Raw genomic sequence first — 23819 nt, forward strand, 5'->3', positions numbered from 1 at the left:
CACTTAGAAGCTCGAGACCCAGCTCTGATCCTTCTTTTCCTGCTGCACGTCCCCTGAAGAGTGGAGCTGCTTTACCCATCTTCCACGGATGGCCCATATCTATGGATAAGGCCGACACCATAGCTAAATTTTACTGGGACATTGGCATGCTTGACGTCCAAGGCCCTTTACATGCCAGGATGGATCTGAATCCCCTCTTCTTCTCTACATACTCTCTCTCATCCTCTGAACTTGCTGCATATTATTTCCGTGGTTTTTCTTGTGCCTCGCATTCTTCCTAGTTTCCAACTTTATCCACTTTTCAAAAATCCTACTTACTCTTTAAAGCCCAAATGTCACTGTGCCATGAAGCCTGATGTGATCTCTGCCTCCACAGGAGGACACTCCTTCCTTGGAACTTAGGAAACACTTATTCATATCTTCCTGTGACACTTTGGAAAGACTGCCTTGTTTGAGAATTTTTTATATATTTATTTTATCATAGTAAAGGCCGGGTCCACATCTTGCTGCTTTCTCTATCCCTTAATAGCATCGGGAAGAGCATCGGGAAGAGTTTGCATTCCATAGTCCTTCTGTAAACATTTGTTGAATAAATGTGGAACCCCAGAGAAAATAAGAGGTGCTTAGTATTGACAATAAACATATATTCCTACTTATCCATAGGAGTTGGTAGAGCATATCCTCCAGTGGGAAAACCTCATTTTGGAACTGGGAAAAGGGTGAGGGGAAGGACAGTTGAGTGCGATATGCCTCCTTTGCATGTCCAGGCTATTCGTAGTTTCAGAATTCTTTGCTGCCCCATCTAACTACCACTGCCATTTGACAAGTGTCTTAGTTTTCATTTTACCCTACCCACTGCATAACACCACTGGCAATTGCAAATGAGGTGGAAATTTAGATGTTAATGTTTGGGTGTGATAATCTAAAATACCAGATTCCTAAGGAGTGACTTTTTTTCCCCTTTACAGGCATGTAATGAATTCACTACACATGTGATGAACCTTCTCCGAGAGCAGAGTAGAACACGTCCCATTTCCCCAAAAGAAATTGAAAGAATGGTGGGCATCATCCATCGAAAATTTAGTTCCATTCAGATGCAGCTCAAACAAAGCACTTGTGAAGCAGTTATGATTTTAAGATCAAGGTTCCTTGATGCCAGGTATGTGAGGCCACAAATCTGTTGCATGGCTCTCCCCCCCCCCTTCACTCCTTGTATTTTATTTTCTGTAAAACTGGCCAGTTGGTCTTAGATTCTTCTTTAATTTGGGTATAAGAGCTCTTCTCTACAATAGATAGCTAATATCACCTCATGGTGCCTGCACTGTCAAGGTTCCTCTTGTTTGGGGGTGGACCTATTAGCTACCAGTTTGGTGACTCAGGAAACAGGATTTAGTGCTGCTACTAATGACTTAGGAAGACGGAGCCTATAATTCTGATGCTACAAAGTATTTTTAAGGATAATTTTCAGTATGTGTAACTCTGTACTTTAACAAAGGCTTGTGGTCTAAGAATTTCTTGATGTTACATCACCTGTGCACATTATAAGAAAATATTTGGAAATACTAGTGTCCCCAAGAAGGAAGTGGTGTTGTATGTAGTTCATAGCAATTACCACAAAACTCCGCCTATCGTTGTTCCAAATCAAGGAAGAAAGCCTGTCAGTTTCTCCTGTAGGGATAACAATTTCTGTTTTATCTGAAACGTTCACCGAGTTTTGCAGGAGTTAATCAATTGTATATGGTGTGTTGGACCTACTGGGTGACGTAACTGAATTGTCACGTTCCTGCTACATGCTGCCTCAGCAGGGATGCCTCTTGGGCATTGCTAAAGCTTGTGATCAGCCTTCAGCTTTGGAAAGGAGTTTCTGATTTGTTTTGCTTTCTCTCCCTTGCAATCTGACAGAGGTGGTAATTATCATCCACATTTTGCAACATTGAAGAAAATAAGTTAGCTTCTCAACTGGAAAACAGGTTGTGGAAGGGTGTTCACGCCAGAGCTCTGCCTTAGGGCCCAACAAAGAAACACATGCCACCAACTATACTACTGTTCTAGTTAAGGAAAGCCCCAGATCATTTCCACTTCCTTCTTCTTCCGTACTGAATTAGTCACCAGTTTTCAGCCTTTCTCACATTAGCTCACTCTTCCTGCCCACACACCGCTCAATCCTTGCCTACCGTTTTGTACCTGGACCAGCGCGGTCCTCTCCTGTGCCTCCCTGTCTCCAGCCTCAATCCCTTTCTCACCCCTCTTCCACACCCCGTTTCTGTTTCTGCAGCATCTCTGTGATGCCTTAAAAATCACAAGTAGCTTTTCCATGCTGGATAACTCACACGCTACTTAACCTAGCACTTAAGGCCTAATGTGACCTGTTCTCACCTGATTACTTTTTTGTTAAGATTCTTTAAAGTTTTGTGTTTTTTCCCTATTTGAAAAATCCCAAGCTCAGTATGGAAAATTGGAAAACCTATAGAAAAGAAAGCTGAAAGATAAAAGACAACCGCATTTTTGCTACCTAAAGAAAAAAATTCACTGTAAATCCTTTAATATGTTTCCTTCTGGTTTGGGGGCTTTAAAAAAATGTTTTTGTGATGGTACAATATGCATAATTTGGTTTGCTTTTTAAAAAATTTACCCTGACTAAATAAAACATTTGTATAAAGTATAAGCTGTATCTGAGCTTTCAGCAAATTGTAATCTTTTTGCTGGTGGAGGGTCTTGCCTCAATGTTGATGGCTCCTGACCGGTCAGAGTGATGGTTGCTGAAGGCTGGGGTGGCTGTGGCAATTTCTTAAGACAACAATGAAGTTTGCTGCACGATTGACTCTTCACAGACAATTTCTCTGTAGCATGTGATACTGTTTGATAGCATTTTACTCACAGTACAGCTGCTTTTAAAATTGGAGTCAGTCTTCTCAAACCCTGCTGATTGATCAATTAAGTTTATATAAAATTCTAAATTCTTGGGTGCCTGGGTGGCTCAGTTGGTTGAGCATCGACCTTGATTTCAGCTCAGGTCATGATCCCTGGTCATGGAATCAAGCTCTGCATCAGATTCTCTGCTGAGCACGGAGCCTACTTAAGATTCTCTGTCCCTCTGCCCCTACCCCTATTCACTCTCGCTCTCCTCTGAATTAGAAAATAAAAATAAAATAGTCTAAATCCTTTGTTGTCATTTCAACCATCTTCACAGCCTCTTCACCAAGAGTAGATTCCATCTCAAGAAATCACTTTCTATGCTCATCCATAAGAAGCAACTCCTCATCCATTCAAGTTTTCTCATGAGTTGGCAGCAACTCAGCCCCATCTCTAGGCTCCACATTTAATTCTAGTTCTCTTACTGTTTCCACCACATCTGCAGTGATTTCCTCCACTAAAAAATCATGAGGGCTGGAATCAACTTCCCTTAAATTCCTGTTAATGTTGATGTTTTGATCTCTTCCCATGCATCACAAATGTTCACAATGGCCTCAGAATGGTGCATCCTTTCCAGAAGGTTTTCAAGTTACTTTGTCCAGATACATCAGAGGAATCATCATCTATGGCCACTGTATCTTTACAAAGTGTACTTCTTTTTTTTTTTTTTTTTTTGACATTTATTTATTTTTGAGAGACAGCATGAGCAGGGGAGGGGCAGAGAGAGAGGGAGACACAGAATCAGAAGCAGGCTCCAGACTCTGAGCTGTCAGCACAGAGCCCAGTGCAGGGCTCGAACCCATGAACCGTGAGATCGTGACCTGAGCTGAAGTCAGAAACAACCTACGGAGCCACCCAGGCACTCCTACAAAATGTATTTCTTAAACAATAAGACTTGAAAGTCAGAATTGCTCCTTGATCCATGGGCTGCAAAATGGATATTATGTTAGTTGGCATGAAAACATAATCTCATTGTCCATGTCCATCAGAGCTCTTGGGTAACCAGGTGCATTGTCAATGAGCAGTAATATTTTGAAAGCAATCTTTTTTTCCCGAGCAGTAGGTCTTAACAGTGGGCTTAAGATAGTCAATAAACCATGTTGTAAACAGGGGTGCTGTCAGCCAGGTTTTGTTGTTCCACTGATAGAGCACAGGCAGAGTAGATTCAGCATAATGCTTAGGGGCCCTGCAATTTTCGGAATGGTCAATGCGCACTGACCTCAACTTAAAGTCACCAGCTGCATTAGCCCTAACAAGAGAGCCACAGCCTGTCCTTTAAAGCTTTGAAGCCAGGATTGACTTCTCCTCTCTAGCTGTGAAAGTCCTAGATGGCATCTTCTTCTAATAGAAGGCTGTTTGGCCTACATTGAAAATCTGGTGTTTAGTGGAGTCCCCTTCATTAACTATCTTAGCCAGTTCTTCCAGTTAACCTGCTGCAGCTTCTATATCAGCACTTGCCGCTTCATCTTGCACTTTTCTGTGACAGAGAGGGCTTCTTTCCTTAAACCTCACCAGACAACCCCTACTAGCTTCAGACTTTTCTTCTGCGGCTTCCTCACCTCTCTTAGCCTTCACAGAATTGAAAAAAGAGCCTTGTTCTAAGTTAGAATTTGGCTTCAGAGCATATGTTCTGGCCTGTTTGAGCTTCCATTCAGACCGCTAAAATTTTTTCCATCAACTATATGGCTGTTTTCACTTTCTTACCATTCACGTGTTCACTGGAAGACCACATTCAGTTTTCTTCCAGAACTTTTCCTTTTGGGGAGCCTGGGTGGCTCCATCGGTTGGATGTCTGACTCTTGATTTTGGCTCAGGTCGCTATCCTAGGGTTGTGGGATTGAGCCCCACAACGGGCTCTGCACTGGGCCTGGAGCCTGCTAGAGATTCTCATTCTCTCTTTTTCCCTCTCTCTGTCTCTTTCTCTCTCTGTGCCTCTGCCTTTCTCCTTGGCTCATGCTGTGTCTCCCAAAATAAAATTAAAAAAAAATTTTTTTAATAAAAAAACCCCAACTTTTCCTTTGTATTCACAACTTGGTTGACTGGCTCCAGAGGCCTGGGTTTTGGCTGTCTTACTAAGCTTAATAAAGACATGCCTTCCTCACTGAGCTCAGTCATTTCTACCTTTTGATTTCAAGTGAGAGACATGTACTTTTCACTCCTTGTACTTGGATACTTAGAGACCATTGTAGGGTTACTCATTGACCTAATGCCATATTGTTGTGTCTCTGGGAATAGGGAGGCCTGACAAGATGGAGAGAGTCGGGGGAAGGAGCAGTCCAAACACCCACAACATTTATTAAGTTTGCTGTCTTAGATGGGTGTGCTTCTTGGCACCCAATAACAGTCACAGTAGTAACATCGAAGATCACTGATCACAGATCACCATAACAACTATAATAATAAGACAAGAGTTTGAAATACCGCAAGAATTCTCAAAATCTGACACAGAGGCACCAAATGAGCAAAAACACTTGGAAAAATGGCTCCGACAGATTTGCTCAATGCAGGGCTGCCGCAAACCTTCACTTTGTTAAAATTGCAGTATGCCTGTGTGCTATACAATTCTATTCAATTATGTAGTGAGATGTAACAGGATAAGTGCTATGAAGAAAATAAAGCGATATAAGGGAAGAGAAAATGATGGAAAGAGGATACTATTTTAAACAGATTTTTTTAAAGTTTATTTATTTATTTTGAGAGAGAACATGCACGCATGAGTAGGGGAGGAGCAGAGCGAGCGAGCGAGAGAGAGAGAGAGAGAGAGGGAGAGAGAGAATCCCAAGTAGGCTCCATGCTGTCAGCACAGAACCTGATGCAGGGCTCAAACTCATGAACCACAAGATCGTGACCTGAGCCGAAACCAAGAGTTGGAGGCTTAGCCAACTAAGCCACCCAAGCACCCATAATCAGATTTTTTTTTTCAAAATTTTTTGATGTTTTTTAATTTGAGACAGAGAGACAGAGCATGAGCAGAGGAGGGGCAGAGAGAGAGGGAGACACAGAATCTGAAGCAGGTTCCAGGCTCTGAGCTGCCAGCACAGAGCCCAACGCAGGCCTTGAACTCACAGACCGTGAGATCATGACCTAAGCTGAAGTCAGACGTTTAACCGACTGAGCCACCCAGGCACCCACATAATCAGATTTTTATGGAAACTAGTGTTTCAGTGAAAATCTTTATGCATTGAAACTTTTTGATCTTTCGGGTTATTTCCTAAGGATTAATTCTCAGAAATGGAATTATTAGATCAAAGTTTGAACATATTTAGTGCTCTCATTATATCATTGAATTGTTCTTTCCTGTGTTTAATCCAAAATGAAATCCCTCTTGGTCTTACCTGTTTCCTCTGACTAGAACCACTTATCCTGCCACCATCCCATCTCCTTCCCTCCCCCTCCCCAACCCTCACCCCTGGCCTTCCACAGTAAACCCTGTTCTCCCAACCCTATCCCCAACTTGGTCACCAGTAATCTGTCATCTATGAGGGTGTCCAGCATGGAGCCTGGAGTGGAGCAAGCACTTGTGTTTGTTGATTTAGTGAGACTTTGCTTATCCTTCCAGGCCCAGCCTAAATGCTCCCTTTTTAGGAAGCTCACTGGAATCACTGGACTCGTCCTTGCCTTCTCTTCAACCCTGATAGCACACTTTTACAATTCTCTAGACCAAACTTCATTCAGACTGCCTTTCTTACAGCTTTTCAGGAACATTTCTCTTCCCGAGTAAGCCACATTGTCATTGAAAGCAACCGCCACCTCTTGAACATTCACACTCCCCACTATAATCCAGCAAGCGTCTTAAACATAATAAGCTGCAAAAGGTAATTTATTGACCAACCAGATGAATGCATGTTTCCACGTAATACTTCTTAATAGCTCAAATCAAAGAGCTGAGGTAGTGTCAGAAAACAAGAAATGTTTCGAAACTGTTTTTCAGTTTTGAATATTTTAATAAAAAACATTATGTAACAGAGATATTTAAAAGTACTGCCTTCAGAAAAGAATCCTTCCTTACGATTGCTATCCTTATTTCTACTGAGACTTTCCCATTCTCGTTAACATGTGTGTTTTTCTTTCCTTTTTTTTTTTAAACATAACCACATTCATAATGTATACACCTAAATGATTTATTTCTCCTCCAAGAAGAGGAAGGGTGTTAACAAGCCAGGGTGAGCAGAGGTGGAATAGGAAGGTGGCAGAGCTTGGAGCAGAGCCCCTTCTCCCGCAGAGGCTGCTGTTAGTGCTGTTGTGATGCTGATGGGACGCAGCCCTGGGACCCAGTCCCCAGGGCACACTGGCCTCAGGCGCAGCCATTTAGAGTATGCCAAACCCTGGGGGGAATGAAATTTAGGGGGATGCTTAATGGGCATTTCCTACAGAATGTTTTCCTAAAAAACAAAGTATAACAGCAAGTCCTTCAGTGTTAATGCCTTCAAGTGAATGCAAGCGCTGCTTTTCGGTTCCATGTGTTCTTCTGGTGCCTTTTACAAGCTCCTGCACTGGGGAGGCCAGGCTTTCCCACTCTAGGCAAACATGCTCTTTCAGATCATAGGACTTCCTTGCTCACTGTGGCTTTTCGTAGAGCCACACTCACATTGTCCTGGTAATTGGACAAGCCAAAGTGTGTACCAGTGCAAACCTTTCAGGAATAAATTTGCCTCGGCCCTCGGCTCTTCTGGTCGAAGGTGCTCTCGTAATTTGGACACGGCCAGTGCCCCTGGGGTGAGGGATTCTGCTGTGCCCAGAGAGTTGTTCTCCAAGGTTTTAAATTGTTTGGTAAAATCATTCCCAGGCACAGTCGACAAATGAGCTAAGCTGATCTTCACTTTCCCAGGTATCTTCCTGCTCATTCCTCCCTTCATTTCCCAAAGAAATGCCCTTGTGTCATCCCCTCCGGTGTAGCCTCGGTCTTGCTGCTAGACTCCATGTTTTATTTATTATTGCTATTATTGTTATTATTATTATTATTGTTATCATCGTGATCTAATTGGCTTTATTCAACCACTCAGGAACTGAGCAGCATCCCGTCTCACAAGGAAGGGCCCTCTGGACTCCATGTTGTAGACTTAGAGTCACAGATTCACATGCTTATGTATAATGGAATCGAGTGCAGTGGCTGGATGAGGGACAGTGAGGATTAGAACAGATGAGTGCCTATCTGAGGGCACAGCCATCACTTAGAATAAGCCTGTGGCTGGCTTCTGAGAAGGTGGGGCCCATGTGACTGATCTTCCAAATTTTCATAAGAAGCCAGAAACTTAGATTTTCATGAGTAGGTCATTATTGTATGGTCTCCACAAATATGATCTGTGAGCCAGATAATCATCTATAGATTTGACAGTTTCAAGATCTATTCTAGACCTTTTCCACCCTACTCACCCACACACCTACTGGCAGAAGGTGCCTCTTCAAAGTGCCCCCATGTCAAAGGAATGCATGGCTGTTGCAAAAGTCCCACCTGCTGTTCTTGGAGTATTTCTCTCCCTTCCCTTCCTTCCCTTCCTTCTCTGTCTTTCCTCACCACCTCCCCCTTTTAATTCGTCATCACATCCTTTTAATTGCTAAATAGATCTTGAATCTCTTCTTCATCCTTCAGGAAACGACCAACGGTTTAAGCTTCCAAAATATATAGAAATTAGGAAATTTCAGGAGTCATAACCTGAGATATTTTGATCAGGCCTAGATTTCTTCCTCCCTTGACTCTCCCTTAATGTGGAGACATAGATCACATACTTAACCTGCCATGTTAGTGACATCATTTTAACTAGGAGAATCTCATAGGGTCTACACATTTTACAACTGCCTACTGACTCTTTCCTGAGTATAGGATAGCACAAGTGAGAAGATCATTATGATTATTTGGAAGACAGTGTTAAGAAAATTATTTGGAGAAAGTATTTTCTAGTTACTGGAGGATCTAATTTATTTAAAAAGATTTCTTTAATGTCTATTTACTATGGAGAAAGAGACACACACACAGAATCTGAACTAGGCTCCAGGCTCTGTGCTGTCAGCACAGAGCCCGATGTAGGGCTCGAACCCACGAACCATGAAATCATGACCTGAGCCAAAGTCGGACATGTAACCAACTGAGCCACCCAGGCACTCCACTGTAGGATCTAATTAAAATTTTGTTTTTAACATTTATTCATTTATAAGAGACAGAGAGAGATAGAGCATGAGTGGGGGAGGGCAGAGAGAGAGGGAGACACAGAATCTAAGCAGACTCCAGGCTCCGAGCTGTCAGCACAGAGCCCAACGCAGGGCTCAAACCCACGAATCGTGAGATCATGATCCGAGCCAAAGTCGGATGCTTAACCAACTGAGCCACCTAGGTGCCCCTGGAGGATCTAACTTAAAATGAAGTCTGACAAATGCTAATTTTCAGGCTTGAATTCTTTAAAATCATAATAACAAGACCCAAATATAAATAACATTTTTGCTATTTGGAATAAATTGTTAATAAATATTTGATCTTCTAACTCTGTCACCACCTTCCCAGTAAAAACAGCAAAAAAAATTCCTCCCCTCCTCTTTCCCTTGTGACCAAATCATGCCTTAATCCAGGCAGTTGCTTGAGTAGAAAAATCTAGAAATCCTTAATGTATTTTTTTTCTTTACCTTCCTTCTCTGTCTTCTCCACCCACTGCCCCCATCCAATCCATCACCAAGTACTGTTGCTTTTACCTTTCAGATAGATCTTGAATCCTTTTTATTTCCATTACTCTCACCCTATGCCAAGTTCCCATCATCCTTCAATTTGATCATTGCACGTGTTCCCTTGAATATCTACATTTTCTGGGTGCCTAGGTGGCTCAGTCAGTTAAATATCTACATTTCCTTTCATGCCCTCCTCCAACTATTCTCTGCAGTCAGAATAATGTTTTTAAAACATAAAACTTAAAGCCAGGGCACCTGGATGGCTCAGTTGGTTAAGTGTCTGACTCTTGATTTCGGCTCAGGTGATGATCTCACAGTCTGTTGGCTCAAGCCCCACTTAGTGTTAATAGCACAGAGCCTGCTTGGGGTTCTCTCTCTCTCCCTCTCTTTCTCTACCCCTCCCCCACTTGCTCTCAAAATAAATAAAAATAAAAACTTAAAAAAAAAAAAACCATAAAACTTAAAGCCTTTAATACCTTTCTGTTGCACTTAAAATAAAATCCAAAAATTCTTAGGGGGTCCACAAAGCCTATATAATCTGGCACCTGCCCATCCTTCCATACTCAACTCACACATTGCCTGAGTTTTACTGTGTTTCAGTCTCCTCTACCCCTTTGGAATTCCCAAGTTTGTTTCTGTTTCAAGACCACTTTCTCTGCTCGTTCCTCTTCCCATCTACTCTTCGACTAACTCCTACACATTTTCCAGGTCTCAGGTTAAATGTCACTCCTTCAAGGAAACCTCTCCGGACTCTGTAATCTATGTGAGATTTCCCTCTTAGACGCTTTCATTATCCCATACTTTTCCTTCATAATTTGTGATAATTCATAATTTGTAATCATTTCCATGATACATGTTTAATGGCATTCTTCCCCCTAACTTTCTACTCTCTCCCTGAACCCTCCGATCTCCTTTAAGCTCTCTGGTAGACCTTACCTGCTTTGTTTCAACTGGATCTTCCCTGAGGACCTATAACACATTAGATCCTTGTTGCATAATTTAAAGAATAGAGATAATTGTGCTTCACATTCTTGTATTTTTAGTGATCCTACATCTTAACACGAGTTGGACGGTGCTTTGGAGGATGCCAAGAGCGTAATTGCAATATTGGTGTGATAAATCAGACCCTAAGAATGTTTAAAACATAGAAATCTAATTTTTTTGTATGATCCTAATCAATATATCCCTCCTTGGTTAAGACCGATTATAACTGTAATTATCTTTTGCTTCTTGTCATAGACGAAAAAGGCGTAACTTCAGTAAACAGGCCACCGAAATCTTGAATGAATATTTTTACTCACACCTCAGTAACCCCTACCCCAGTGAAGAAGCCAAAGAGGAGCTGGCCAAGAAATGCAGCATCACAGTGTCACAGGTGAGAGGGCTCCAAGGGTCTGTCTCGCTTCCCTATGAATCTAGGAACCCTATTCTTTCTTCCTGGTATCACCGAATTTCAGATCCACGTGTTCCAGTGTGAAAGAAGATAAAAAGAAAATAGAGATATTTCCGTGTTTTTATGCAAGCTTTTAAAGCTTCGGTGATGTGTTGGTTTTTTTGTTTTTTCGTTTTTTTAATCTAAGTGGTGAGGAATCAAGATAATCAGCCACCACCCCAGTGTAAATCTTCTATAGAGAGGACATAAACATGCCATGGGGAGAGACACGGTTTATACTTAAGTGACTCTTCAGTAAATGGCATACGGTCCTGCTTTCCCTGATTTAGATGACTGACCTAAGCTTCTACCAGTGAGAAACCAATTTATTTGTTGCCGAAAGGAAATTTAATACAACTCTTTGGTGAAAGCTTTGAGGAATTCACTAAGTCTTTTCTTGGTAACCATGCTATGATATTTGGTTCCCAAGGATTTCTTTGCTTCCTTGTTATTCATTAAACAGAAGAATTAAGTTTATACCCGTCTTTGTTTTGTTTTTAATGTTTATTTGTAATAAATTGTGGCCCTGAAATTAGCTGTCATCATCTAACAAAAATACATTTAGTTTGAGGCAGATAGACTGGTATTTGATTGAGGACTGGAGACAAATAAATAAACAACTGTACCTCCTTAAACAAATAAGTATGTTTTACTGGCATTAACTCTAAAATATAATTTTATTTTAGTACTCATACTGTTGTTTATACACGGACATCAGAATAGCATTTCTTTATAGCACAGAAATGTAGTAATTACCAACCAGCTGTTGCAATGGAACTTAAGGAAAAGCTGACCCTTGGCAGAAATTTTGGTGTTTCCTATTGATCATAGGACACAAGCATTTTAAGGTAGTTTCTAAGTTAATATTCCTGCTGTACATCTGAAGTCCAAGATATTAGAGATCCCCTTCAGATTCCAGTGAAAGTTTTATATCAGTATTTTAAGTCATTGTTATTTAAGGGATTAAAGTCTGGGCTTGAGATGATTTCCAGCTTCTGTTTTGGCATTACTTTTCACAGAACCTCTAGAACAATCATAGATTCATAATTAAGCTATCATTTAAGAGTTATTGTCATTCTCTTATGGAATAGTGTTTGTCCTGATTCGTCTTGCTGAGTTTGAAATGGCCTATAATTGATTGGAGTTACCAACTTATGAGGACATCTCTAAAACATTCCTATCTGGGTTGTGTAGTGCTCGCTGCCACTTGAACTATTAAGGGAACAGCATAATATGCTGGGTCAGACAGAGAAGATGAAATTAAGCGGGTGTTTTTCTGGTGTGTACATTTTCCCTGAACATTAGTGAGAGGATCAGACTCATGCTAAACACCAGTGGATGACGCCAAGTCTGGTTTTCCGCCTCTCACAGCAGCTTTCTGACTCTAGAATGCAGATGTCTGTAGGTCCGATTTCAGCTGAGGTGTTTTCATGCTTCTGCTTCTTTTTTTCTTGTTTCCCTCTCTACCATAGTTAGCACTGGACAATAACGCAGATTATATACATTTTTTGAAAGCCGATACAATCCTGGCTTTTCATTAGTGTAATGCTAGCATTTTCTGTGTAGCGTACGACCTGCTTAATACAGTTGCTTAATACACGCTGTGTATTAAGCGAGAGAAAAGTTTCCTTCTGACTCTGCTCCAAACTAGGGAGGTCTTGCTCTACTTCTAACATAGGCTAGGAACACATTACTAACTTTTTAATTTCTACTATATTCATTTCACTTGTATTCTGATAGAAGAACAGCTAGGTTTTGGAAATTTTTTAGTAATCGCTTGAGACGTGGAAATAACAGAGACTTAAGATTGGTCTGTCTACAAAGCAGACTGGCTGCTTTTTCTGTTTTTCTCCCAGTTCGGCCTTTCAGATGCAGAATTTCAGGGATCAGTGTAAGCATTAAATTGTGACAATTCCCCCCCCCCATTTACATTTTTCCTACCTAAAGAAGTTAATTTCCCCCCAACAAGTCGCCACCTACACATCTCTGAAGTAGGAACAGTGATGTTATCATTTTAAGTATTAGATGTCAGTTACTAGCCTTATGAGTGCCCTGTTTAAGTTGTTTAGAAACGAAAGCAGAGAATATTCCAGACCTGAGAGGTTAACCACTTTCTAAAGAGACCAAACATTGTTTAAAATATACATCATACTAAAATATAATTTAAAAGAAATTTTTTTAATCTTTATTTATTTTTGAGAGAGAGACAGAGCGCAAGCAGGGGAGGGGCAAAGAGAGGGAGACACAGAATCCGAAGCAGGCTTCAGGCTCCAAGCTGTCAGTACAGAGCCCGACGTGGGGCTTGAACTCACAAACCTTGAGATCATGACCTGAGCTGAAGTCCGACGCTCAACCGACTGAGCCACCCAGGCGCCCCATGCTAAAATATGATTAAATTTAGAATCCAGAAATTGTTCACACACAAAACTAACTTAAAAAAATTGAAACCCACTGAAAACAGGTAACTATAACAACACTATTTTTGCCTGACTTTCATAGAGTATATGAAACTGATTAATTCTGGATTGCTTAAAATACTGCTTAGTATATGAAATTGATTTATTCTGGATTACTTAAAATACTGCTTAATATATGAAACTGATTTATTCTGGATTACTTAAAATATTGCTTAAAATAATAATTAAGAATAAGGAATAACTAAGAATAAGGAGCACCTGGGTGGCTCAGTCGGTTGAGCGTCCGACTTCGGCTCAGGTCATGATCTCACAGTTTGTGGGTTCAAGCCCTGCATCGGGCCCTGTGCTGACAGCTCCGAGCCTGGAGCCTCCTTCGGATTCTGTGTCTCCCTCTCTCTCTGCCCCTCCCTGGCTCATGCTCTGTCTCTCAAAAATAAATAAAAATGTTAAAAAAATTTTAAAAAGAAAGAATTAAGGAACTTTCAGAAGAAAATGTAAGGATATATCTTTAGGACTTTGAGGATAGTAAAAAAAATTCTTAAAAAGGACATAAAAGGGGCGCCTGGGTGGCTCAGTTGGTTGAGCGACTGACTTTAGCTCAGGTCATGATCTTGCAGTTTGTGAGTTCGAACCCCGCGTCGGGCTCTGTGCTGACAGCTCAGAGCCTGGAGCCTGCTTCGGATTCTGTGTTTCCCCCTCTCTCTACCCCTCCCCTGCTCACGCTCTGTGTCTCTCTGTCTCTCGATAATAAATAAACGTTAAAAAAAAAAATTAAAAAAAAAAGGACATAAAATGTTAAAGCAACAAAGGAAACGATTGGTAAGTTTTGTGGTAAAATGTTTATCAAAGACTGTGCAACATCAACATGATACAACCATTTTAGTAAAGACTGGATCAGGCAGGAATCATCAATAGATATTAAATCTGGGGGGAAATTTTGATGAAGAAAATGGTCTTAAATTGTCTCTCCATAGGCCCTTTATTAGTTGTAAGGGTTTCAAAAAAAAAAAAAAAAAAAAAAGCAATTATAGAGTGGAGAAATGGAACAAAACCCGGATCAGGTGATTAGAATCAACATCACCAAAGAGAGACAGTGGACATTGTGTATAGTATTTCATCCAAGAATGTAGTCTGAATCTAATCACTAGAAAACATCAGACAAACAAAATGAAGAGTGTTCTGTTAGGGAAAAAAGGGGGTGGGAGTAGTATTCTTTAAAAATGTCAAAGAAAGGCCATGGAAATGGTTCACACTAAGAGAGGATAGAGACATGACAGGTAAATGCAATTCCTGACCCTAGACTGGATCTTGTACTGAAGGGGAGGAAATGCCATAAAGAATGTTATTGGGTTAAAATTATTACAGTAAATTACAAAATGTAATTGTTCTATTGTTGTATAAGCGAGTATCTCTAGTCTTAGGGAATATACTGACTTACATAGGGAGAAAGAGCCATGATATATATAATTTACCTTCAAATAGTTCAGGAAAAAATGTGTGTGTGTATGTGTGTTTATATATGTGTGTGTATAAACACACATAAACGTGTATAAACACAAAGTGCACATGCGTGAGTGAACACAAATGATAAAACAAATGGGGCAAAATGTTTAATAACAGGTGAATATGACTAAAAGGCATACACAGATGTTCTTTATACTATTTTTATTTTTGTGGCCTTTTTTGTAGGCTTGAAATTATTTCAAATAAAATGTTTTTTGAAATGTGAAGACAGGGGCACCTGGGTGGCTCAGTCGGTTAAGTGTCTGACTTTGGCTCAGGTCATAATCTCCCAGTTCGTGAGTTTGAGCCTCGCTTTGGACTCTGTGCTGACAGCTCAGAGCCTGGAGCCTGCTTCAGATTTGTGTCTCCCTCTCTGCCTCTCCTCTGCTCAAACTCTGTCTCTCTCTCTCAAAAATAAATAAACATTTAAAAAATAACGAAAGAAAATAAAAAAATAAAATGTGAAGACAGCCCACAGGCTGCGAGAAGATATTTGTAAGTGTATAAGTCAGATTAAAATCTAAAATACATAAGGAAGTCCTATAAATTAATAAGAAAAAGACAAAGAACATATTTGAAAAACAGACAAAAACAAGGACTTCACAGAAAGAATATAAATAGTCAATTATATGAGAAGATCCTTTTTTGTAATCAGGAAAATGTGATTTAAAACCTTCAATGAAATAACATTTTACATTTCCTGGATTGGGGCAAAAAATCCTAAATTTGACCATACCGAGTCTGGACATTGTTGGCAAAAATATATAATAGCAGATACTCTTAAATATTCTTAGTAGGAATGTAAATTGGTATAGCCACTTTGAAAACCTTACGGCATTATCTTATAAATTTAAATATACATATACCATTCAATCAATCCTTAATTTCACCTCTTAGTGAAATTGTTCTAGAAAACTTCTTGTGTATGTATTTCAGGAAACATATGTAAGAGCATTTGTTTTTTGGGTTTTTTTTTTTACCCTTTCCTTTTTTTTTTTTAATTTATTTTTTTAATTTGCATCCAAGTTAGTTAGCATATAGTGCAACAGTGATTTCAGGAGTAGATTCCTTAATGCCTCTTACCCATTTAGCCCATCTTCCCTCCCACAACCCCTCCAGTAACCCTCAGTTTGTTCTCCATATTTAAGAGTCTCTTATGTTTTTGTCCCCCTCCATGTTTTTATATTATTTTTGCTTTCCTTCTCTTATGTTCATCTGCTTTGTATCTTAAAGCCCTCATATGAATGAAGTCATATGATACTTGTCTTTCTCTGACTAATTTCACTTAGCATAATACCCTCTAGTTCCATCCTCGTAGTTGCGAATATGTAAGAGCATTTGTAAGAACATTGTTTGAAATGGCAAAAAACTTGAAATAAGACAAGTGTCCATTGAGTGGGGAAATGGATAAATCTATTGTGGTATAATCCCACAACAGATTACTATATAGCAGTGAAAAAGAATAATGTACAATGACATATATCCAATGTGAGTGAATCTTAGAAACATAATAGTGAGTGAAAAAGGCACATTGCAGAGTATATATATAAAGTTCAAAACCAAGCAAACAGCATATTGTTTAGAGTACATACATATATGATTAAATATACAGAAAGTAAAGGGAATGATAAAAAAAAAACAAACCTCAGTTAAGTGGAATAGGATTAGGAAAGAATATTCACAGTTTTAGTGGTATTGTTGTATGTTTATTTAAGTTGAGTGGAAGATTTACAGGAATTAATTTTTATGCTTTAAAATTTTTTTAGTGTTTTTGTTGAAGTATTATTAGCATACAAAAAAAATCTATGCACATTTAATGTGTACATCTTGGAATCTAAAAAATAAAACAAATGAAGTAAAAAATAATAATTTCTTTTTTTTTAAATTTAATGTTTTATTTTTTAAAATTTACATCCAAATTAGTTAGCATATAGTGCAACAATGATTTCAGGAGTAGATTCCTTAGTGCCCCTTACCCATTTAGCCCATCCCCCCTCCCACAACCCCTCCAGTAGCCCTCAGTTTGTTCTCCATATTTATGAGTCTCTTCTGTTTTGTCCCCTTCCCTGTTTTTATATTATTTTTGTTTCCCTTCCCTTATGTTCAACTGTTTTGTCTCTTAAAGTCCTCATATGAGTGAAGTCATGTGATTTTTGTCTTTCTCTGACTAATTTCACTTAGCATAATACCCTCCAGTTCCATCCATGTAGTTGCAAATGGCAAGATTTCATTCTTTTTGATTGCCAAGTAATACTCCATTGTATATATAAACCACATCTTCTTTATCCATTCATCCATTGATGGACATTTGGGCTCTTTCCATCCTTTGGCTATTGTCGATAGTGCTGCTACAAACATGGGGGTGCGTGTGTCCCTTTGAAACAGCACACCTGTATCCCTTGTATAAATGCCTAGTAGTGCAATTGCTGGGTCATAGGGTAGTTCTATTTTTAGTTTTTTGAGGAACCTCCATACTATTTTCCAGAGTGGCTGTGCCAGCTTGCATTCCCACCAACAATGTAAAAGAGATCCTCTTTCTCCGCACCCTCACCAACATCTGTTGTTGCCTGACTTGTTAATGTTAGCCATTCTGACAGGTGTAAGGTGGTATCTCAGTGTGGTTTTGATTTGTATTTCCCTGATGACAAGTGATGTTGAGCATGTTTTCATGTGTCAGTTGGCCATCTGGATGTCTTCTTTGGAGAAGTGTCTATTCATGTCTTTTGTCCATTTCTTCACTGGATTATTTGTTTTTTGGGTGTTGAGTTTGATAAGTTCTTTATAGATTTTGGATACTAACCCTTTATCTGATATGCCATTTGCAAATATCTTCTCCCATTCTGTCAGTTGCCTTTTAGTTTTGCTGATTGTTTCGTTGGCTGTGCAGAAGCTTTTTATTTTGATGAGGTCCCAGGAGTTCATTTTTGCTTGTGTTTCCCTTGCCTCTGGAGACGTGGTGAGTAAGAAGTTGCTGCAGCCAAGATCAAAGAGGTTTTTGCCTGCTTTCTCCTCAAGGATTTTGATGGCTTCCTGTCTTACATTGAGGTCTTTCATCCATTTTGAGTTTATTTTTGTGTATGGTGTAAGAAAGTGGTCCAGGTTCATTCTTCTGCATGTCGCCGTCCAGTTTTCCCAGCACCACTTGCTGAAGAGACTGTCTTTATTCCATTGGATATTCTTTCCTGCTTTGTCAAAGATTAGTTGCCCATACGTTCGTGGGTCCATTTCTGAGTTCTCTATTCTGTTCCATTGATCTGAGTGTCTGTTCTTGTGCCAGTACCATACTGTCTTGATGATTACAGCTTTGTAGTATAGCTTGAAGTCTGGGATTGTAATGCCTCCTGCTTTGGTTTTCTTTTTCAAGATCGCTTTGGCTATTTGGGGTCTTTTCTGGTTCCATACAAATTTTAGGATTATTTGTTCTAACTCTGTGAAGAATGCTGGTGTTACTTTGATGGGGATTGTATTGAATATGTGGATTGCTTTGGGTAGCATTGACATTTTAACAATATTTGTTCTTCCTATCCAGGAGCAGGGAATCTTTTTCCATTCTTTTGTGTCTTCAGTTTCTTCCATAAGCTTTCTATAGTTTTCAGCATATAGATTTTTCACCTCTTTGGTTAGATTTATTCCTAGGTATTTTATGGTTTTTTGTGCCAGAAACAACTTCTAAGCACAGAGAACAAACTGGTGCTTGCCAGAAAAGAGGAAGATAGGGGGATGGGAAAAATAGGTGAAAAGGATTAAAAGGTGTACCTACCTCCAGTAATAAAATAAGAAGTCACAGAGGTGAAAAGTTCAGCAAAAAGAAGAGAGTGAATAATTTTATAATAATGTAGGGTGGTGAGTGTTGAGTAATGTATAGAATTGTTGAATCATTGTGTTGTATACCTGAAACTAATATAATGTTTTATGCCAACTATACTTCAATGATAAAAATTTTAAATGATTATAATTTTTATCCTTTATAAACATATATATATATAGATACATACATATAATATATATACATATGTAGATATGTATATATATTATATGTATGTATCTATATGTGTGTGTATATATATGAAGGAAGTTTTATGTGAATTATTATACCCAAATAACAGAATATTTAAAAGTATTTCCATTCATTTGCTAACAAAAAAATCAATTGGAATACCTATTATGTACCAGATACTATACTGGGAATGGAAGAGATGTCTGTGAACTTAATAGGCAAAACCGCCTGCCCTACCTGACAGAAGTATGTACGTATGTTCACCAAAGATATGTAAAAGAATATCCTTAGCAACAGTATTCCCATTAGCCAAACTAGAAACAATGGAAATGTCCATCAGTAGGAAAATTGGTAAATAAATGTGGCATACTTTTGTATATTTAGAATATTTTATAGCAGTGAGAATGTATGAACTTGACTATGTATACCTATATAATGCTAAGTGAAAGAAGTCAGGCACTTGGTATATGATTCCATTTATTAAAACATTCAAAAACAGGCACGTGACTGGCTGATTTGGTGTAGCATGTAACTCTTGATCTCAGGGTCATAAGTTCAAGCCCCACGTTGGGCATGGAGGCTACTTTTAAAAAAAGTCCAAAAACAAACTTGATCTTAGTGTTAATTCAGGATAGGGGCATCTGGGTGGCTCAGTTGGTTGAGCGTCCGACTCTTGATTTCAGCTCAGGTCATGACACCAGGGTCATGGGATCGAGCCCCATGTCAGGCTTTGTACTGAGCATGGAGCCTGCTTGGGACTGTCTCCTACTGCCCCTCTCCCTGGCTTGTACTCTCTCTCTCTCTCTCTCTCTCTTTCTAAAAAATAAAAAATAAAGTCAGGATAAAAGTGGTTACCCTTAGGAGAACAGTGATTGGGAAGGGAGATGTTTCTGTATCTAAACAATGCTTTCATGGGTGTCTTCACTTTTTGAAAATGCATCAAGCTCTCTACTTATGATGTATATATACACCTTGTGTTGGTTTATATATATTTCACTTGACTAAAAAGTTTACTTTCACATCAACAGCAAACCTGCCTTCATTGAGCTTATATTTTCCTGGGAGAATACAAACAGATAACATAAGTAAATGAGATGATAAATTAGAATACAGTGATAGGTGGTATGGATAAGACAAATAAAGGAGGGAAAGAGAACAGGGAGTGAAGTGTGCAATTTTTAATAAGGTGGTAAAGAAAGCCCCTCCTGAGAGAGTATCTTTTGGTAAAGATTGAAGGAGAGAATGAACAACCCGTGTGGCTAATAGGCAAAGAACATTCCAGGCAGAGGGAACAGGAGGTGCAAAGGGCCTGAGGGGAAAATTGCCTGAACAAGTGGGAGGAGGCGTCAGAGACAGGTCAGAGAGATTGTGAGATCCAAATGGTTTGGGGGCCTTAGACACCATGGTAATGGAGGACTTTTCCTCTGAGTGAAGTGGAAAGCTGGGGAGTGACATGATCTGACTCAAGTTTTAACAGAATCACCATGGCAGCTTTATTGATAATAGAGTGAAGGAGGCAAGGACAAGCAGTCACCAGTTAGGGTGTCATCGCAATAATCCAGGGAGAAGATGACGGCGGCTTGGATCAGGATGCTTGTAGTAAAGGTGATGAAAAGTGGCTGGATCCCAGGTGATTGCGAAGGTACAGCCAAGAGGGTTTACTGATGGATGAAATGTAGGATGTCAGAGAAAGAGTCAAGGAGGTCTCAAACATTTTTGGCTTGAGCAGCAGAAAGGTGCAGTTTTCCTTTAAGTGTGATGGGGAAGGATTTAGGAGGAACAGATTTTTTGGTGGAAGGGCAGATCAGGAGTTTGGTTTTGGACATATAAAGTTAATATATCTTACAGCTTTTTAAGTTCATTCTATACTGTAATGCATAAATAGGCACTGGTAAGTAAAAAATTTATAGTTTATGTTAGTCTAACATTAATTTCTGGTGATATATTGTAAATATAAATATCCTTAATGTAGAATTGCAGGTTGAGCTCAGAATTTGAAATCTCTGATGTCTTTTTTTAAAAATTGTATTTATTTATTCTGAGGGAAACAGGGAGAACAGGAGAGGAGCAGAGAGAGAATGAATCCCAAGAAGACCCTGCTCTGTCAGCATCGAGCCCGATGCGCGGCTCAAACCCACGAACCATGAGATCATGACCTGAGTCAAAACCGAGAGTCTGATGCTTAACCGACTGAGCCACCCAGGCACCCCTCTACCCCTCTCTGATTTCTTAAGGCTTGGTTTGGTTAAGTAAGCTGGAGATCCCCCCCTTTTTTTTACATAACGCCCTGAAAATTCACAAAAGAAGGAATGATTTCAAATGTCATAAGCATTGAGAATCATACTTAAATTGTCACATATACTTAATTAGTGAAGCAGATATTAATATGCTTTTACTTTTTGAAATAGTGCTAACTTGCATTGATTATTCAAATTAGCAAGTCACAAAAAACTCCATTGTTCTCCTGATTCCAATTTTGAGTTTAAATAACTCTGGCCCTACTTTCTCTGCTAGGTGTTTTTAGAATGAAAAATGTTCACTTCTTCTTCATTGCTACTGTAATTGAAATGTACTGTAAAGAAAGGATTGATTTTTTTTTTTTTTAACAGATGAGTACCTGAAATAGTAGAGAGGTTAATTGGCAACATTAAGATTCATTCATTCATTCATTCAACTCACGTATTTTAGAGCTTTTAAAGTGGTGCACAGGACCCACTTTTACAACAGTCTAGTGTGGAAAAAATTATTATCTAACCCTTACAGATGAGGAGACTGATGTTCAGAGAGGTTAAGTGATTTGACAAAGAGTCACAAGACTTTATGAGTGGGAGAGCTGGAGGTTCTTACTCAGAGGTTCTTAATAAAAAACAAGAAACTGGATTTTTACCTTTTTTTCCTGCAAGAGGCAGTGTGATTCCTCTCTCTCTGAGGCCCCAGCTGCAGAATCCTGGTTTGTGAGGCACAGGCCTTGGCTTTTATCACTCGGGCTGCGTCATTTCCCCCTAAGCTACTTTAGACACTCCAGGCTAGTTAGTAGCCTGAGGTCTCCTTACTCATTAAACGACTTATTCCAAAGCAGTGAATATTCAGTAAGCTAATTAAAATTTGTAAGTAAGATTTCCTTATTAAAAAAAATCTATTAAAATAAGAAGAAGCCCGCTAAAATAATAATTAGAGCAGGGGAAAAAAAAGATGACTCTCAGATTACAGTATCTTTTTCAGCTATCTATAAAGGCCTGTTCGGTTGCTTTGGCAAGTAGACAGAAGTCAGGACTGGATTTCTACTGTAAGGATGTAAGGTTGCAATTGGCAAACTAGAGACAAGGTGAAGGAAAGAGGCAGCTATTTTGTTAAAGTGGTTCTTTCACTCTGTCTTAAAAGAAGGCTACAGACCCTCTGTTCTATAAAAGGTTCTGCTTGTATGTCCTAGTGGAGATAGACGTCATTAAACAGTGTGCAAAGAACAAAGGAGCAGGTTGTAAAGAGATGGGAGCTTTGAGGATGCTGTAACACTGAGTACAGTTAAAGCATATATCTGCAAGATTTAAGAAAACGGAAGCCTCTGATTTGTTGTTGTTTTCTTCTCTGCTAACAATCCGTACTGTGATTAGCGTGGTACCTAAAGTTTGCTCCAGTGAGGCAGGTATTATATTTATTTTGAACTGACTTTTTTTGAGGAAATCTCTTACTACTAGTTTGATATAATGCCCAAACTAAGAATAGAGACTATTTCCAGCTTAGATGTAGTGGTTTTCGAGTTTTCCTCTACCTAGAAGAAGCCATATTTCAGAATCCAGTTTTCATCCCCTTCACCTTCTTTGGCCTATTTCTTCCCTTTGAGTATTCCTGGCAGTCTCTCCTCATGCCTGTCCCTCATCATTGCATCTCACCTTTCCATTGCCTTGCTTCTCTGAGGCTTGTCAGACCAGTAGGCCAATATATCAGTCAGGGTCCCAGCAGAAAACAGATGGCACACTCAAATTAGAGTAATTCGAGGAGAGTTGAAAAGCGACTATTCACAGAAGTGTGGGCAGAGTGTAGGGAAACCACAAAAGGTAATGCTAGTAATGGTTGGTTCTGTTACTACCTTCGCCCTGGAGAGATAAAAGAAGGATTATAAGAACCCACCAGAGACATAGAAGCTGTATTTGGAAAGATAGTAACTGAAACCTTAAGTAAAGCCGTTTTTACATGGAGGGAGTCAGGGCAGCCATTGCTCTGACGTTACTTTCCTCCCCTTTTCGCATCTCCCACCAGTGACTTGCTTTGACCAGAAACCTGAGGGTATGTAGGTCAGCCTCTTGGGGCCCAGAACAGTGCAGAGAGTACAGAGGGAGGAGTGAACAGAAGATCCACAGTGTAGCCCGAAGAACAAAGGCACCAGATCAGAACAGGCTCCAGGTTCAAGCCTGCTGGCTTCTCACTTATGCTGACTCTGTGATATTCCCACCCAGGATATCTGGCACTCTCCAGAGATGCCCTTGGGCTTCCTTTGTCCTTGTGTTTTGGCTTCTCTTCTCCTTTCCTGACTCCTCTCAGCCATGTAGGAAGCATATTACTTTTCTAAAATGAATACGGATTTTGAGAGTAGAAACTACAAACAATGTAAATAAGTTAATTTGATCCAGCTAAAAGGATTTGTCTGGATTTTCTAGCTATTTTCCAAATGTACTCAACAGGTCCTGAGTGCCTATTATAGGCATTGTGCTTGGCACTGTGGCAAACAAAGGTGAATTAGAGGTCTTCTCCCTCAGAAATGTCAGATTTCTTGGGGGAGACAGACAAACATGTTAATGCCAGGATTCAAAAGTTACCTGGGGGAGCGCACAGGGGCATATGGGTGCCATTTTGGAATATGGTAGAAGGATGGGTTTACTTTCTACTAAGAGGATTAGGAAGGTTC

At 39.6% G+C, this 23819-nt stretch overlaps 1 protein-coding gene across 2 annotated transcripts in view; it reads left to right on the plus strand.

Moving 5' to 3' along the window:
* The window catches only part of PBX3 (PBX homeobox 3), a 220601-nt gene that overhangs the window by 173264 nt on the left and 23518 nt on the right, over positions 1 to 23819 (plus strand). For both annotated transcript variants that reach the window (XM_047069595.1, XM_047069603.1), the window contains exons 4-5: positions 969 to 1159; positions 10807 to 10942. In XM_047069595.1, coding sequence (XP_046925551.1) covers positions 969 to 1159; positions 10807 to 10942 — 327 coding nt within the window. The remainder of the gene's footprint in view (positions 1 to 968; positions 1160 to 10806; positions 10943 to 23819) is intronic.

This window comes from Lynx rufus, unplaced genomic scaffold (genome assembly GCF_022079265.1).
Source record: "Lynx rufus isolate CCGP_SWC_20201006 ecotype Redwood Valley unplaced genomic scaffold, mLynRuf1.p SCAF_10, whole genome shotgun sequence".
Lineage (NCBI taxonomy): Eukaryota > Metazoa > Chordata > Mammalia > Carnivora > Felidae > Lynx > Lynx rufus.